The 17,059-nt window shown below is 33.9% G+C and overlaps 1 protein-coding gene and 1 long non-coding RNA gene across 2 annotated transcripts; both read left to right on the top strand.

Moving 5' to 3' along the window:
• Positions 1-13: 13 nt before the first annotated feature.
• LOC127844723 (snake venom metalloproteinase acutolysin-C-like) lies at positions 14-4,287 on the top strand. The gene is given in 8 exon segments (XM_052375199.1): positions 14-34; positions 1,646-1,764; positions 2,110-2,209; positions 2,673-2,750; positions 3,275-3,391; positions 3,394-3,460; positions 3,641-3,755; positions 4,110-4,287. Coding segments are annotated over 8 exon segments (795 nt in total).
• A 6,058-nt stretch (positions 4,288-10,345) lies between these two features.
• Positions 10,346-16,280, top strand: LOC127844530 (uncharacterized). The gene is made up of 4 exons (XR_008032784.1): positions 10,346-11,719; positions 11,815-14,329; positions 14,905-15,054; positions 15,250-16,280. It is a non-coding gene; the product is annotated as an uncharacterized LOC127844530 (long non-coding RNA).
• The last annotated feature ends 779 nt before the right edge of the window (positions 16,281-17,059 follow it).

The following is a 17,059-nucleotide window of genomic DNA, read 5'->3' as shown; positions in this document are numbered from 1 at the left end:
ACTTATTGTTCCGATGTTCCTCATTTTTAATGAGGTAAAAAGCTCATTGATATGAAGACACTGTAAGTTTGGAAAGAATTTGATGAAAAATGTTGACTAATAATCACCTAACCAAGCAGTTTACACTTTTATTTTTAAATTCAAAGAGACATAATTCTGGATTTATGGTCCGATATTGCTCATATAGAGAGTTAGGGTTGGTTCCTCATTGATAAAAAAAACCTGTGCAAGTTTGGGAACAATCGGATGAAAATTTTGGACTTCGAACAACGATTTCAAAATTTCTCAAATTCTAAGGAAGATAAATATGGACGTAATGGTCGGATAATGCTAAAGGGCCCATATCACCTGGATAGTAATACGTATCGCGCTTCGCGCTCTATATGTGGTTCTTAAAAAAAACTCCGAGGAGTGCTTGACTCTAGGGAAACGGGTTGCTGGGACACAGCTCCTCCTTGATAAGCGGCTGCTTCCTTTATCGCAACTCATTGTTACAATCAAAAAACGTGTCGCGCTTCGCGCTCTATATGTGGTACGGATAGTACTATGATAGACAACCAAAATAATACATGGATAATAGATGTGTTGTTTGCATTTATTTGTTTTATTTTATTAATATAAAACACGTGTATTTTTTATAAGATATTTAGGTGATGTAAGAAATTTTAATTAACGTTGTCACCACGCGGCATCCATTATTTTTAATAAAAATGTCCAATTGTAGTAAAATGGATTTTAAAATGTCTACATAAAATAAAGCTTTATTATATTTATTTACCTGACTGAAAAAAATTGTCAGCCGCCGAACTGTTCCGTTCGTGCCGGAACCCGGGATTGAACCGGGGGCCTTAAGATGATTGTTGCGTAAACAACTTCAGCCAAACGCTCGCCCAACTGAGCTATTCCGGCTGACATCATTTATTTACTGCTATTTGGTGAAGTTGTGTATAGCGATCGTCATTATATGTCTATTAATAAACTAATACATTGTACGTTTTCGTACCACTACACCCTCCAATAAACTTGCTTGCGCGATAGGTCGCCAAATATCGCACTACATTGATTCTCCACTAAATTAGCAAATTAGAAAAACCACAAAATAAATATATTTTGATTATTTTTGTTTTTATACAGAACCAGAATGTTTCGCGTATTTGCCCAGTCCCTGTGATCTTTCCCCTGTGCTCAGTTGTGGATCAGTTATTAAATAAAACAATAAGCTTTGCATTATTGGCAATAAATGTTGTAATAAATGTAATAGGAACAAATGCAGAACTTATGTACACTAATTTACACAAAAAATCACCACTATGCAAGATATTCTTAAAACAAAAATATATACATTGATCCGTAAAATAACTTCTCCTCCCATAAGCGAAAAAAATGCAATACATACTAGTCGCCGCTCTCCAGAGCGACGCCAATGACATGCTTTCAGGTTTATATAGTTAGTGTGCTTGAGACAACGTGTAAAAAATACGCAAATGTGTTTGTTTTAAAGAAAGGATACAACCATTTACAAAAATGCGCTGTATTTCACTATCATGGTTTATTTACATTGAACATCACAGTAGCTATCAAAACTTTTGTTTTGATTAATAGAAATAAATACTATGACAGATGGAGTTCATTCTGAAAAAAAAAGGCCAATAAATATGGACCTCGCAGTGGATCACCCAGTACGGAAGGTCAGAGACAGAGGCGATCGCCAGCAAACCATAAAGTTGAATTTTTGCCAGTCGTTGACTATCCAATCTACAGCTTGTAAGCTATTAAAAATCATGTGTTAAACACGCTAGAATTATACCACAGGTGGAATATTTGAGCTCGGCTTTTGCAATAAGCAGAATTGTAGTTAACGCTATCTTTAACAATTTTTACTAGAAAGCAGACGATATTAGTATTCTAATTTTTAAATATTTCTTTTGCAATAATGAAAAAACTTAGCATTAAGTTATCTCATGATATTAGATATTCCACTGAAAATATAAAGGGAAACGCGTTTGAAAAATATTATATGTTAAGATCATAACTATATCAAAGCTACTTTTATGTGAGCAATTACTTTCTTAAAATGAATACAAACACAGTTTTTAACATTTTGTGTAGCTGGTTCAACCGAAGTACCGGTAATGCCACAACTGATGCAGCAAAAAAGTTGGACGCCATTGAAAACATAAGGGAATTTTATGCCTTCGTGATGAATGCGGTCAGTATGAATTGTCAATTAACGGACAACATATTCGTTCTGTTAACAAATTTTAAAATGACTTATTCGAAGGCTAAAATATCAATCGAGATTACAAGATTACGATGAGGGATTGTGACATAATATTTAAGCGATCACGCATCAATTACGTTTACCCGCGCATACGCTTCCGCATTCTGACGCATTGACCCAATAGGCGTCATTTACATTCATGACTTTCATTTACCTATTAAAAATCAAGTTAATTGATATTTAATTACAGTTAACAATTTATAATTTTATGACAAGCTTTACTGTATATAACTTAAAAAATCCACATAATTATGAAAAGTATTCGAAATGTGTTTGTTGGTTTGGTACCACGAAAAGGAATACATGCATTAATATTTATTAAAATGATCATTTTAATGCACTTTTTATTATTTGATGCACATATTGCAATTGTTTTTTATTCCTGTTACAGATTGACATTCGATACCAGAAAATCGTAAGCACAGCTATATCAATCGATATCGTCTTTGCCGGGATTTTCATTGCTGATGTATGTATTTTTAGATAAAGCGGTCATATTAATAATAAGAGAATTGGTTGCAAAGATGAACATTTTATGTTTTTGAATATTTCAATACAGATGACGTTTGCAGTATACACATTTTTGTTATATAAGATAACGTCCCACAAAGGCGCATACGCACACACACACGCACGTACGTATCTCAACATGCATACATATATGGTAAAAGACGAAAAATACCACAATGATTATAATTGGAGTCACCGCATTAAAATGTCCAATTCGAAGTATTCGGGATTTAAACCCGTTTATGGTAAGCCTAACTTAACACTGGGCGGATAATTAATTACAAAACGCACATGTGTAAATAAACTTTAATCCCTAAGGCTGTAAGTTTAAATAAAACAATAAATACAATAACATGTGATGTAAAACATTTAAAACCAAAGCAACACAATAAGAGTTGTTTAAATCATGTTTGAATTAACATCCATCAAATTATGCGTTACATGTAAACTAATATGTTTTACCATTGTGTTACATAATACCAGGCACCAACTATCTCAACGTGGACGGAAAGCAACAAGTCGACGGCTACACCGCGTGATAAAGTTGATGCACTGACTGCCCTGAAAGCCTTCAAAGACTGGCTTGCTCAGACAACTGAGCAGGCTACGACCATGCCATGGCATTCACCGGATACGACCTTGCCATGAACGGATCAACCTCAAATGCAGGTTCGTCATAGACCGAAATTATCTAAAGTATTTTGCCTTGTTCACTGACGGATGTATTAACGCGTTAGAGGATAAAGTTAGTTTGCTGATTGATATTTGCATTTAAACATGTATATATTGCCAATAAACATCTAACACTATTTTTTTGCTGTGTTATATGATATGTTTTACATGTTCAAGGACTGGCTTGGACACCCGGGACATGCAAGCACATTTCCAAATTGGCGAATAGCATTTCTGAGGACCATTTTGAAAGTAGTTTGGCGATAATTGCGGCGCATGAACTTGGACATAAGTAAGACATCGACATAAACATATCATCTTTTTTTTTCTTTTGGCTAAACGCTGTTTTTATGTTGACTTTTTTAAATAAAAAATATTGAAAAGATTCTATTCCTGCGATGTCATCAATACAAATTCAAGAATAGATATGTATAATTTAAAATAACTTTTCCGTAATACAGTCCTATTATATATATATGTTCTCTCTTCATATAAAATAAACGCATAGCCGTCGAGTTCTTTCAAATAATTGAAAGAAAACTTGCGCAGTGATGTGCTTTGAATGAACACACATGACAGTCTTGAACATATTGTTCCACCGTGGAACTACCATTGCCCGTACTGACATATCAATTGAATGTTTCAGCCTCGGATCAAAGCACGACGGAGATGGAAACAATTGTTTAGAAGACGACAAATATGTGATGTCGCCTAGTTCCGGAGGGGTTATCGACCAACGAGCCTTGAATCATTGGCTGTTTTCTACCTGTTCCGTTTCTCAGATCGAAGCGTATATACTTGAACTTGATAGGTATAAATACTGAATTAAAATTAGCTTTAATAAAAAAATCATTCATGTGATATACTTGTTGGTTCAATAAAAGATATTGATTTCTACAGGACACATGTTTGTATAATCCGCGTACATATCATGATAGCTAATTGATGGTGATTAATTTGCAGGACCTTAAACAAACATAGTATACACTCTATACGGTATTTAAACTATGCTGGTTTGATGTAATTATTTTAAACAAACGCTTAAATCAATAATGTAAATATGTTAAATACAAAACAATTTGAAACTATTTTTGAAATTCCGATGTATGAGTGTAATAAGTAAATGGTATATTTTTGCCGGGATAAGCTCGGAAAACAACTGTATGCTGAGAGTGAGTTCCACTTTTGATCCTGATACACTTGACGCTCATGCGAACAAGTTAGCAGGACTACTTTATGACGCGGATGCGCAGTGCGAGGCCAGTGTAGGAATTGGATCAAGTTTTTGCAGGGTGTGCATTCAGATAAATATACTATACTGGCAATGTTTACTTGTGCAAAATTAAAATTAAAAAGTTTGTTTTTATAGAAGGTACAATTTATAATTAACCAAGTAAATAATAACTTAACTGTGTCGCTGTTTAATGATCTACGAATAATTCTGCTTGCTCTATGCACGCATGTATACATGATTTTAAGGATACGATGGTAAATCACAGCTCAACAGGCACCATTATAAGTAAGTATTTTATTCCTGGCGAGGTAAATTCGCGTAAAACGTGTTGATATACTTGTCATGTTATCAACTTGGCAAACAGTCAACAACAGCACGCATGAATTAATTTCAAAACAAATCATTCCTAAAAAGGTATGCTTACAAATCAATGATAAATTCTAAACAACACAATAGAGGGAAATTATATTCACATACACACATATTACATTGTTTTAGTCTCTATACGAGGATTATTCGGAGCTCTGTAAGGTGATGTGGTGCAAAAAAACGGGAAACAACACGTGTGAGACAAAAATTGCATGGGATGGAACCGTTTGTGGAAACAAAAAGGTACGGATAGCTCTTGTAACTTATGCTTCTGTGTTCAATAGAAGTTTATATATTGTGTGTTTAAATGTGAAGATATGTATTGCTTCTTGTTATCTGATCAATAAGATAATACTGAAATCTTTTAATACATGCATACATACCATAATTGTATTTTATTCTGTGTTCTAAATTATAACGTGTATTGTTGTTTTATTAACAATTTGCTGAACAAAATACAAAATACAGACGGTCGATATCACTTTATTTACCGTTTGAAAGTGATATTATAATTGTGTAAAAGCAAAGAAAAAAATTGCACTAAAACAAAACATCAACAAATTGTCTTATCTCCACTTAGTGTAGACGCTATTTATCTACCATTACTAATTATCCGCGGCAAGTTTGATTTTTCGACGTACAGGGGGAGTTCACTGACGGGATGTCGGAAAGTTCATCGTCTGATTTAACAACCTATATTTTCAAGAAAACAAACCGCAAGCAGCGTTTCAAACTGTCTTTTAAAATGTAAATTATCAAACAAATCATTATAACATCTTTGCGAACAATGCTAACATCAGGAGTAAACGTTTTGTGTTATTTGGTCATGTTGCCTCAAAGGGATATTTGTAACATATTTGTCAACTTAAGTTTCCGTATAAACTTTGATTAATTATCTTCATTTTAAAGGTGAACGCCAATTATATACAGCTTCTAGGTATTGGACGCCACACTGAAATTTAGCGGCAACACAAATTTAGATTTTTGACTCTACAAGAATACGTTTCGATTACACATACTTTGAATATTAACAACCATTCGCATATCAAGGCAATATATGTCACTTTTCTATGCGAGTGCTTACGTCGAATAAATTACTATCACGTGCGATACTATTATTTAGGTGCGCGACCAAGGTTAATCTTTGTGGTATATTCTGGAACGATGTAATTGAAACATTGCTAACTGACAATTGACCAGTCGCCAACTCCGCCCACATTTTGTCGATCAGCCAATCAGATATCGATTTTTCACACACCCCTCAGCAACGCTTATCTGGCCGCCATTTTGTCCGACAAACAAAGCGTGTTGTACATATGGAATGGACGAATTTTTTAAGAGTTTACACAGATTTTATATCAAATGCATGATCATTACTGTTCGATCATTATTCAAAATTGTAGGTGCTATACATACTTTATAAAAGGTTAATATTTTTATCTTTATTTCTTGAACATAATTATGAACAAGTAATGAGAAAACAAACACAATAAATAGTTTAACCACACCAGGTGTGTGTTCTATAAAACGTGTTATACCGTTTGATGCACAATATTATTAAGCAGTTTGGGCAACATAATAATTGCCACACGTGCTTATTAATCTCAGCGTAATTGTCGATGATTAATAAATAACAGTATGTTGCGTGGATCTCAGAATGAAGGAACATTAAGGCATTGTTAGGTACTGTACACAAGAAAAGAAAACTATTTAATTACTTAAATGATTTCCAATTATATATTTATTTTCTGTGGATCATAAACAAGGGAAATCATTATAAATTGTTAACTTAAATATTGTTTTAACTAAAGTAAAAACAACAAAAAGGTGATTTCAACGCGGCTTAGCCAGCTTAAAGCGACTTCAAGTGTAAAATGTACGGCTTATATTACAACAACAACATTTCTTATACAACATATATTGATTGATACGGGGAGAAATGTGAAAATTGCAATTAACATATAAGGGCCATCTTGTTATAAATAAGCAAATGCATAATATGCTAAATGTATTCAATTCAAATGTTCGTGAACAGCACCGTAATACCAACATTTCATTTTTTGATAGTGAAATGTAACAGGTTCGCATTAAACATAAATGTAATAAAATGCATATTAGACTATCTGATAATGAAACCACGAAATCATGCCTGTATTAAATTACGGTTACAATCAAAATTAAATTTATATCTAAATAAAAAAAATCGGTGTCTTTTTAAAAATAACACAATAAAACAAAGATCTAAACATTTTTAATAAACAAAAAACCCATCATGATATCGATATGTCATTTGAATTTAATAAAAATATTTTCAAAATTATATATGAATAGCCACCGGGTTCACTGTCAGACGGTTGAATACAAGTTCAAAATCAATATGAAATAAATGCTCATTTTTACAACGGATTTTTCATCACCTCCCTATATAATATGTATAAGAAACGTTTCTGATAGTCAGTCTGCCGTTAACTCATTTATTTTGATTACGCCATTTCTCTCTAAAGTTTTTATGATTGTATTCACGTTTTACAAAGCAGTTTAGTTTAGTGTGCGGCTTTAAAAATTTATTTTAAAGAAAAGAGCATAATACATCATTACAAATATAGAATTTCCCTCACGTAATCCGCTATAATTGCGATCTGCTTGTCGGAGTTTTCTAATCACTAGACCACGTGACTTTGTGGGCGGAGCGATCGATTATTTGGCGACTGGTCAATTACATATTGGTTAATGACAACCCCATGTTCATATATTATGCACGATTTCCTGATCGTGCATAATACATGATAATTGCAATATGTTATTCGTAGAAAACGATTTACAATGTCCATGTTTTGTTGTTCTTCTTTAAGCCAACTGAGGGCAAAAAGCACACAGCATGTATCTCTCGTTAATTGATAAATCTTGCTCACATACGTTTGCGAGTACTTGGCGACCATTTTAGTATCGTGTTTATTCAAACAGTTTCTAATTGCGTTATAGTGTAAACATTAAACATTACAGATTTAAAATTTAAGATTCAGAACGCAGTATATAAATTTTAACGATTTCACAATATTACGTTGGGACAATTCGTTACAGACGTCGCGCTCATTACTGGCGTAAAGTAGAAAAAAACGGGGAGGGTAATTATAAAATCTCCCACAGTGTGCACATTTTTTTTAAACAAATCCATCATTTATCCCATTTTCACCTCGACATTGACGGTATCACAGCTTATGGAATATACTAGCCTGTCTCCAACACTGTGGGATATACATGCCCCGTTCACGGACTACTTTTTAAATTATTCAACCACTGAATGATTTTTCGAAAGAAATCTCTAGAGTCGAGAAAACTTTGGCTTTAAGGTAGCGCACCTCTAATAGGCACATATCCAAACATAATCTAATTAATTATTTTCTTAATCAGCATCATTTCACTGAACTACATGCAAATTTGTAGGTAGGCTTTCCATGCTTTTTAAAAAAATATACCGATTTTTTCAAAACCACCCCCAAGCTCGGCTTTTGTCCAGTTTATTTTCACCCCTGGGGTATATAGTAGTTCCATAATTCATTCAAATTTCCAAATATGGGCATGCAGTTGGTGTGTACAGATGCTGTAAAGGTGTTTAAAGTTTAAACAAGATGAAATAAGTATTCTTTTACAGACATTTATTTTTTACAAATTTTTATCTATGGAAGAGCGCCATGAAATGTAAGTGATTTCAGCCAAGTAAAAATTGGGTCGGTTAAAAACAAAGTGTCATAAAATTCAAAATAGTATCATTTAAGTCATATTTTAAACTTAGTTTTTATAGAAACACTATATACAGCAAAAATACCAAGAACTAGACAGATTTACCGTTTACTTTTTGAAATAAAAATAAAAATGCAACATGCATGGTTCGTATTTTCAACAGTAAATCACCCAATTTCGCCATAACGTTGTTTTAATTTTAATAATTGAAGAATGTGCATAAAAATTGCAACATATTTAACAATAAATATAGCTTATATGCCATATTAAATCAAATTACGTAAGAAAATAAATAAAACGCGTCGCAAAAAAGTATACGTCGTCGGCAGGATTCGAACCTGCGCGGGAATATCTCAAAAGATTTCTAGTCTATCGCCTTAACCACTAGGCTACGGCACCTAATAGTAGGCTCTTCAACCTTCGAAGAAATCGCGGGAAATCATTAGAGGTGCGCTACCTTAAAATTATAAATACAGCCTACAACCTTTAGATCTGTCGCGGGACATAATTTTTCGCCATCCGTAAAATGAATCAGCTGATTGATTGCGTCATAAAATGACATACTTATTGCGTCATTTGTGTGATGTCATCTTTAGTAAACTTTAGGGTTACACGAAACAAGTATGCGATGTCTGGGAATAAAACATTGAAGACTCGCATTTTTTCGTGTCTATGTATCGATTCGTGGATGTTATTATGAAAAAGTGCATTTTTTATGGACTACTTACCTCGGATGGAACCGCGGTGAGACGAAGGATTTAGATCTACATGTAGATCTAGCTAATTCGTGTTATTGATTTTCAGAATAAGCGTGCCTATTTTTATGTGAATTTGTGTGTGAAGAGCATACTGATGGTGTGTATTTTGGTTCAGTAGTCTATTCGTTTTGCTTTTGGAAGTAAGTAAACGTAAGGGTATTTTCTTTGACGAAAAAACTTTGTCTTTGTGATTTTATCAAAGAAAGTCTATTCAGTAAGAATAACCCGTTTGCAACAAGTGTTTCAAAGCTTTATATAATTTTACGGATTATCTTGTGTTTGGATCGCAAACTAAAGGATGTGAAGGCTAGATCAAGACGCCATCAAAATCTGCAGCGTCCATGAACAAATAAGGCGAGTAGTTTTTTGATAATTTATGTTTAGAACTACTCTGTGTGTAAGTTGGCATCGACATCATTTTGTCAGGAGCAATCGCCGCCATATTTGATTTTGATCATTTTCTTTCGAAAATAAAATGAATAAAATCTTCCTTTCGCGGTCGTAATGTATTAAAATGTGCATGCTGCGTAAAATTGAATCGAGGCATATGGTGATGTTTTTTCTCGTTGTACAGTTTTTGTGTGATTTTTTTAAAGACTATTTTGCGTACCAGAACAAATACATTGTATATCACTACGCATCGTTGCATTCGTTAGATTTAAAGCACTTTTAAAAATAAATTAAAATTATTGTTAAGGTTATTAGATCTATTTATTTTAAATGTCACGTTGAAAAAAATGGGATAAATATAATACTAGGTTAGCGTTGAATACAGAAAAGTTTATGTTGCTCGGCTCGAACAGCGAAAGCGCTCGCCAAAGCTCGAGCTCCCGGCGTTCTAAGCCTCGCAACATAAACTTCTCTGTATTCAACGCTAACCTAGTATTCTCTATTTATACATCGATGGAAAGAGTAAAAACAAACCTAAATGAAAATGTTATTATAAAATGCGAAAAAGGAAGTGTCGGGTTAATAAAGAGATGGTTTTTCGAAATGACGCAGAAAAAAATGCGTGTAATGCGTAAGAAATATCTAGATAGCGAAGTTATTTGCTGATTAATCCTATTTCATATGTTTTAAAAGTTATTGAGCAGCTGAATCCGATAATATGGTCCCTTTGTAAATTGAACGTACGTAAATTATGTTATTATTTCTTTGAAAATGTATAGTCGTCATGTAATGGGCGTTCAAAACTTGAAAACTTTTTCCGGGTACAAAATTCAAGCATTTATATCCATTTGAAAGGAATGAATGATTCTATAAGCAGTGGTGAAAAGTTCTTTGTTCAATGGAAATATCTATATATGATCTATAAGGTAATTAATTTAGTATTTGTTGATAGTTGACCGCCGAAAATGTCTAGCCACCGTGTAATGCTTGCATTTTTGACGTTTGAGACCCTGACGTTAAAAATGAATTGCGTTGTTTTTTCAATACAAAGCCCTTTTTAAAGTCAACGCGTTAGAATAAAGAAATTCTGTTTCATAAGTTGTAAAAGTACACGAAAAACTGAAATAAAAGTATTGGTTTAATAGGTAAAAGTAACATCTTGCCGATAAAAGATGACACAATGAAATGCTTATTTTGCGACTTGCATTATACAGACATAGATATATAAAATTGTGTGAACATTTTACTATATTTTTTGTTTGTTTGTAGTTTCCTTTATGAAGTTACTTAGCAATATTTTTAAATACTCACATTTGAATAACCTAAACCTCCCCCTAATCTCCCGAGCCATTAGTGTTCTACACAATTTGAAATGAATTGCGCGACTCTGTCGGGTATTGAACCCGCGTCCCCCGTGCCCGAGGCAAACTTTATACAACTGAACCATCGCGGTCGATTACTAAAAAATGATTATATGCATGCATTTTGTGTGTTTAAGATGCAGTTTAGATCAAACGCAGAAAAAGCCAGTACTATAAAAAAAAGAAAAAGAGAAAAAGAAAGAGAAAGAAAATTAAAACATTACCGAAACAATAGTGACAAAATTAACTCGCCAAAACGGGAAAACAGATTAGGCATCCCTATTCCTGCAACAAGAGCTCGGTCAGAATGGATGAGATGGAAAACACCGCAGACCTCATAACAGAAGGATACACTGTGGCCGTCGTTGCGGCGGATGAAAATGATGATTACTTCTTGTTAAAGGTATTTCCGTATTCGCAAGATTAAAATAAAATAAAACAGATAGCTCTTTTTCCATCGATGTTGATCATTTTACATAATCTGGATTGTTTTACCAGGTATCTCGTTCTCCATACACATTGCGAGCAGAGGGTACAGATGACTGGGGTAATACTTTCCCGAAAGGAGCACGTGTTGTAGGAGGTTATTACTACAAATCGACAGAGTCCGCCTTTAAGATCGTTAAGAGGAAAAAAGCCCTTGTGTATTCGCTGGCGGTTTGTTACATTTTGGACGAGAAAGACAAAAACAGAAGTATTAGCGTAGATGAGAACCTCCACCAAGACATTCTGAACAGTTTGAACATTTTAGATGTTTGATGATAACAATAATTTTAGACAGAACAAAACAGAAATTTGATTCATTAATGATAAGTATTTACGAATTGTTCGTCATCGCATCCAAAGCCATTTGAAGCTTATACCGTACTATTTAACTACACTAAAATTTTTAATTAATAAATAACTTAATCTGAACCCAACCATTGTCACCTTTGATTGACAATGTATACTTTTTTGTTGCGGGAGTTATTATTATACATGCGTGGTGAGTTGATAAATATCTGCTGTTTCTTGTGTTTATATGTGAAGCTGTGAAATTTCAAATTATGTAACTGTCTAGAACTTTGTCGGTCCGTGTAATGTACATGTATTATTAAGTTGGGTGCATTATGTATATTATGTTATGTCATGTCTTTCTTATAATTATGTTGATGTTAATAAGCAACTAAATGCTGTATCAGTATGTAGCCTCGTGTAGTTCTTCACAGAACAGACATTCTTTTCATAACACATATGATACTTTTATGTGCAAATTGTTTTATTAACTTTGTAAATTTGCACAAGACTGAAATAAATAGATAAGTTGATGTATTTCAGTGCGTCCAGACCACCGTTACTAATCAAGACAGTGCAGATAATCAAGATAATTAGGTTGTGTCGTGTTCTGAGAAAACTGGGCATAATGGCATGCATGTGCGAAAAGTGTAGTCCCATATGAGCCTGTGCAATCCGCATAGGCTAATCAGGGACGACACTTTCCGCCTTAACATGATTTTCGGTAAGGAGGGACTTCCTTGAAACTAAAAATACCACAAAAGCGGAAAGTGTCGTCCCTGAAAAGCCGGTGCGTACTGCACAGGCAAATCTGGGACGACACTCAACGCACATGCATTAAGCCCAGTTTTCTCAGAACACGGCTCACATGATCTCACCACATAGTGTTTGCCTCGCATAGTTGTTACAAACATTATACATTCATTTATAAAATCCCTTTAATCACTTAAGATAAAATAGTCAATTAAACAGTAATTGTAAATAGATAAAGGATGTTTCAGTTAAATAAGAAATCTAGTTGTCCTGCAACCTGTCTCCAAAACAATATTTATCTCGTCGAAAAGATATATAAATTCTGCGTGTTTTGATATGTAAGCTTTAAAATTCGGAAGAATAACTGCCACATAAAAACAAAAAGAATCAAGAGTCAACGGCTAAAAATACACCTTAACGTCAGCATTTATTTTCCGCATTTTTGACGTTACGTAACTTTACGCCAGTACTGAGCGCGACGTCAACATTGAATTGTTAACCTTTGAATTACACGAGAGAACACCATATGATGGCACGATATTGCAATATCGCGATTTGGCATTGAAAACTTGCGCCATCGCATAGTTTTTGAGATTTCGATATTTGTTTATTTCGTTATTGATCACGAAACGTTTTTTTCGTAATCACACTTTGTGTTTTCACATGGGCAACCTTTGAAATATTTCTCGAGAATACGCGAAAACGTGATTCAAGGCACAATATCAAGATGCGATACAATGAGGACATTATGGGGTAACGTGAGATCATGGTATTTTATTTGGTCTATTTTCTATTTCCGCAAATTTTTTTCCGGTTACTTATGAGCAGACACAACATTAACATCCCGCACCAACAATATCACATTTTGCAATCCGGAAACCAGACTTTTTTCCGTAGTAATTTACGCAAGCCATTTTATATTGGTTCTCTGTCAGCTAAACACATAATCATGCAAGAAAGATCACAACATCGCTCGTTGCATTCACAAGCAATAAAGTAAAATGCTTTTATACAGGCAATACTAATTAAAAGAAAGAGTAGTATTTAGAAAGAATAAACAGTTCAATATAATCAAAATATGTAGAAGCAAAACATACACACTCAAAGAAGCGATATTAATGAAGATACTGATGATTAACTTTACAAAGCATGAATGATAAATTATAATGTAGCCGAAATCACAAGCAAGTTAATTACACAAGATTGAAAATTTACTTTAAGAAGCACGCATGATGAATTATTAAGTAACAAGTTAATTACACATGCTTCCACAAAGCAGTAAGCAGGTTTTGGCGTATAAACCGTCTATACAAATGTGTTCCCATGTGTATGTTTGTCAGACTATGTTAACTACACGTTTAGAACCCCTAAAATTGTATTGTGTACGTATTCTGAATTAATCTCCTAAAATACAACCTGTATCTTTTACTTCAGCTCTGTCGTCAAGGTGTGTGTGTGTGCGATGAGCTGGCACCAGCAGTACCAGGTATTCATTGCAAGCTACAAATGGCTGATATTTTAGACAGTCAAACTATAATTCTTAATTTGAAAAGTGAACATATTTGTTTCTTTATTGCAATGTCTAAGAAATGCATAAATATTTACATTTTAAATGAATAATATAATATACATGGTAAGAATTATGTGTAGATCAAATGACTTGGTGTTAAATTACCTCTTTTATATGAAAAAGAATTACAATTTTCGAAATACTTTTCAAAACAAGTAACAGTAAAATGACGAAATTCTTGTTCTTTAGGAGCAAAGAAAGATTCGAGTCATTGTTATATTGTTGCACATATGGCAGAAACTGGTCGCAGATGTATATATAGTACATCTAATAAAATACATGGAACCTTCTCGCAGATATAAAGGGACGATATATCATGTTTTACTTATTGAATAATATTTGTCCCATAAATGCTTTAATAGTAATTTAGTAAATGGTACGATTGCAATATAATATTATGTGAACCGTTTTACAATAGCTTTTTGGTTAATAATTAAACACATTGTTCAGGTGTGTTTTCTCTGCTACGATATTTTACTTCGTTTTGTAAGACGACTGTCCTCAGGGCGATGTTCATGGTATTGCTGCTAATGATAAGGAATGCACAGCGCTGATAGGCGATGATACATACTTCTGTTACCAAAGTGCCGGATACAAACCATGCTGTGAAACATGTAGCAAGTATTACATTGGAATCGAAGGTACATTCCCTCGCTGTTATATTAAACAATCAAATTTTATTTAAATGCATAGCAACGCATGCACATTATTTTGAGTATCCATTTGCTATTAGAAATAAAAGCACAAATATACATACATTATAGGAAGTGGAATGATTGCCATTCACTTACGATAAGCAAAAACACAAAATAACAAAAAAAACGTTTCCGATGCAGGTTGCGAATACGGCGATCGCATTAAATCGTGTATGAAAGACGATTGTCCAAGATACGACGCACAAACTGTAAACTTATGTTGCGATACATGCGCCAACGACACAGATAAAGTAGCGTTTGCTGTAGCGGCTAGTTCATGTGTCTTCACTACACCAACACCTACAACCACTCCGTTCCCTTCGTCGTCGTCAGAAAGATCGGAGCAAGTTCACCCCACTTCGCCGCTGTCAGAAACATCGGATCTCAGCCCCTCCCCGTCATCTCCGTCACAAAAATCAGACGCTTTTTATATACAAGCTGCAACATTTGTGGCATATCTATCAATTGTGTGGACAGTTGTTGTGTATGCGTTTTGAGAATCGATCGCCTCAAGGTACACTATGGACAAGATAGCGTTGCAGTGTTTGGTCTATTGCGCTTATTTATTAATATGCAAATCGTCTTTAAACATTTACTTTGCCATTAGCGATATGTGTCAGTTTATGTTAAACATTACAGATTTTAAAATTTAAAGAATTATATTGATATATTGACGCATATACATTGAACGTTAAGGTTGTATCCTTCCTATTGCTTGATTGATTGATTTAGTATATTATAAATATATGTTAGAGCATTTACACAACCACATATACAAATAAACCGTTCTTATCCAATTACTGTGTGATGAAATAAGAACTAAGACCTTCACACTTATTTTGACGTTCAACTAAAAGAATTAAATAATGCATATCAATCTGAAACAACTTGTCATTACCCACATATTTTATGAACGGCGCTTTTTGGAAATCAAGCATACACACGTGGCCTTGTATTATGCCATGTATATGTTATGTTGAAAATAATAATTTGATCGGTATTGAACCATTCAATATTACATACTCACAAGCAAACTATGTTAACTATGTAAATAAATTGAAACAACGAAATATGTTAATTGTAAAATTAAGATAAATTTCTTATTTATCTTTGTGGAAGTCTGTATCATGTATTGTTAAAATTCCTGCATGAAATAAACCATTTTACTTCAACGCACTGCTCTAATATATTTTAATGAATACTTAATGATATAGTTTATGGTTTTGTATCGCAATAAACACGGAATTACATACAGCGGACACGAACTTGTACTGCAACATGAAAAACTGAACTGAAATATTTAAACATACGACAGATAGAGAACGCAAGCGCGCTATCACTAACGAATGAGGACCGCGTATTAATAACATTTTATGCTCACATACATGTGTTCTTGTCATTGTACGTTTGTAATTAATTGTGTGCAACCCAAACGTAAAATTTTACTTTTTTTAAATGTCCAATCGTTATAAGATCACATGAGCTCTTGTGCTAAGCAAATTCGATCTTAGCCACACTTGTTTTGGAATTTTTACTACGCAGTTGCATCTTAATTAGCATTACACATTGAAACAAGTAAGACTTTTCTGCGGTAATATTACGGTTTTATATTTACACCGTACGACGCAGCGTTATGCCGTGTTCTAGACGGATTCTATTCCTTTAGGCGGTGTCCTAATCTGGTTGTGTTTATTAAGTGTTATAGTGACAAACTTTGCACTTTGTACAAAAAGTTAAGATCTCGCGAGATTAAGCTCGAACTCTCCCGCGACGGGATCCATGATGGCGGCGCCCTTCTGAAAGAAATTAATATATTTGGTCAATCGTTTGTGAAGAGGTTGAAGGATTTCATTCATCTGTTACGATTTACGCCCGGCGGGTAGTCCGATGATCCAATACTCGGGTTTTCTTTATGCCACATTCGACCGTCTCCGTTACAACTTGCGAGATA

This window comes from Dreissena polymorpha, chromosome 1 (genome assembly GCF_020536995.1).
Source record: "Dreissena polymorpha isolate Duluth1 chromosome 1, UMN_Dpol_1.0, whole genome shotgun sequence".
NCBI lineage: Eukaryota > Metazoa > Mollusca > Bivalvia > Myida > Dreissenidae > Dreissena > Dreissena polymorpha.
This window is presented reverse-complemented; position numbering and strand designations above follow the sequence as displayed.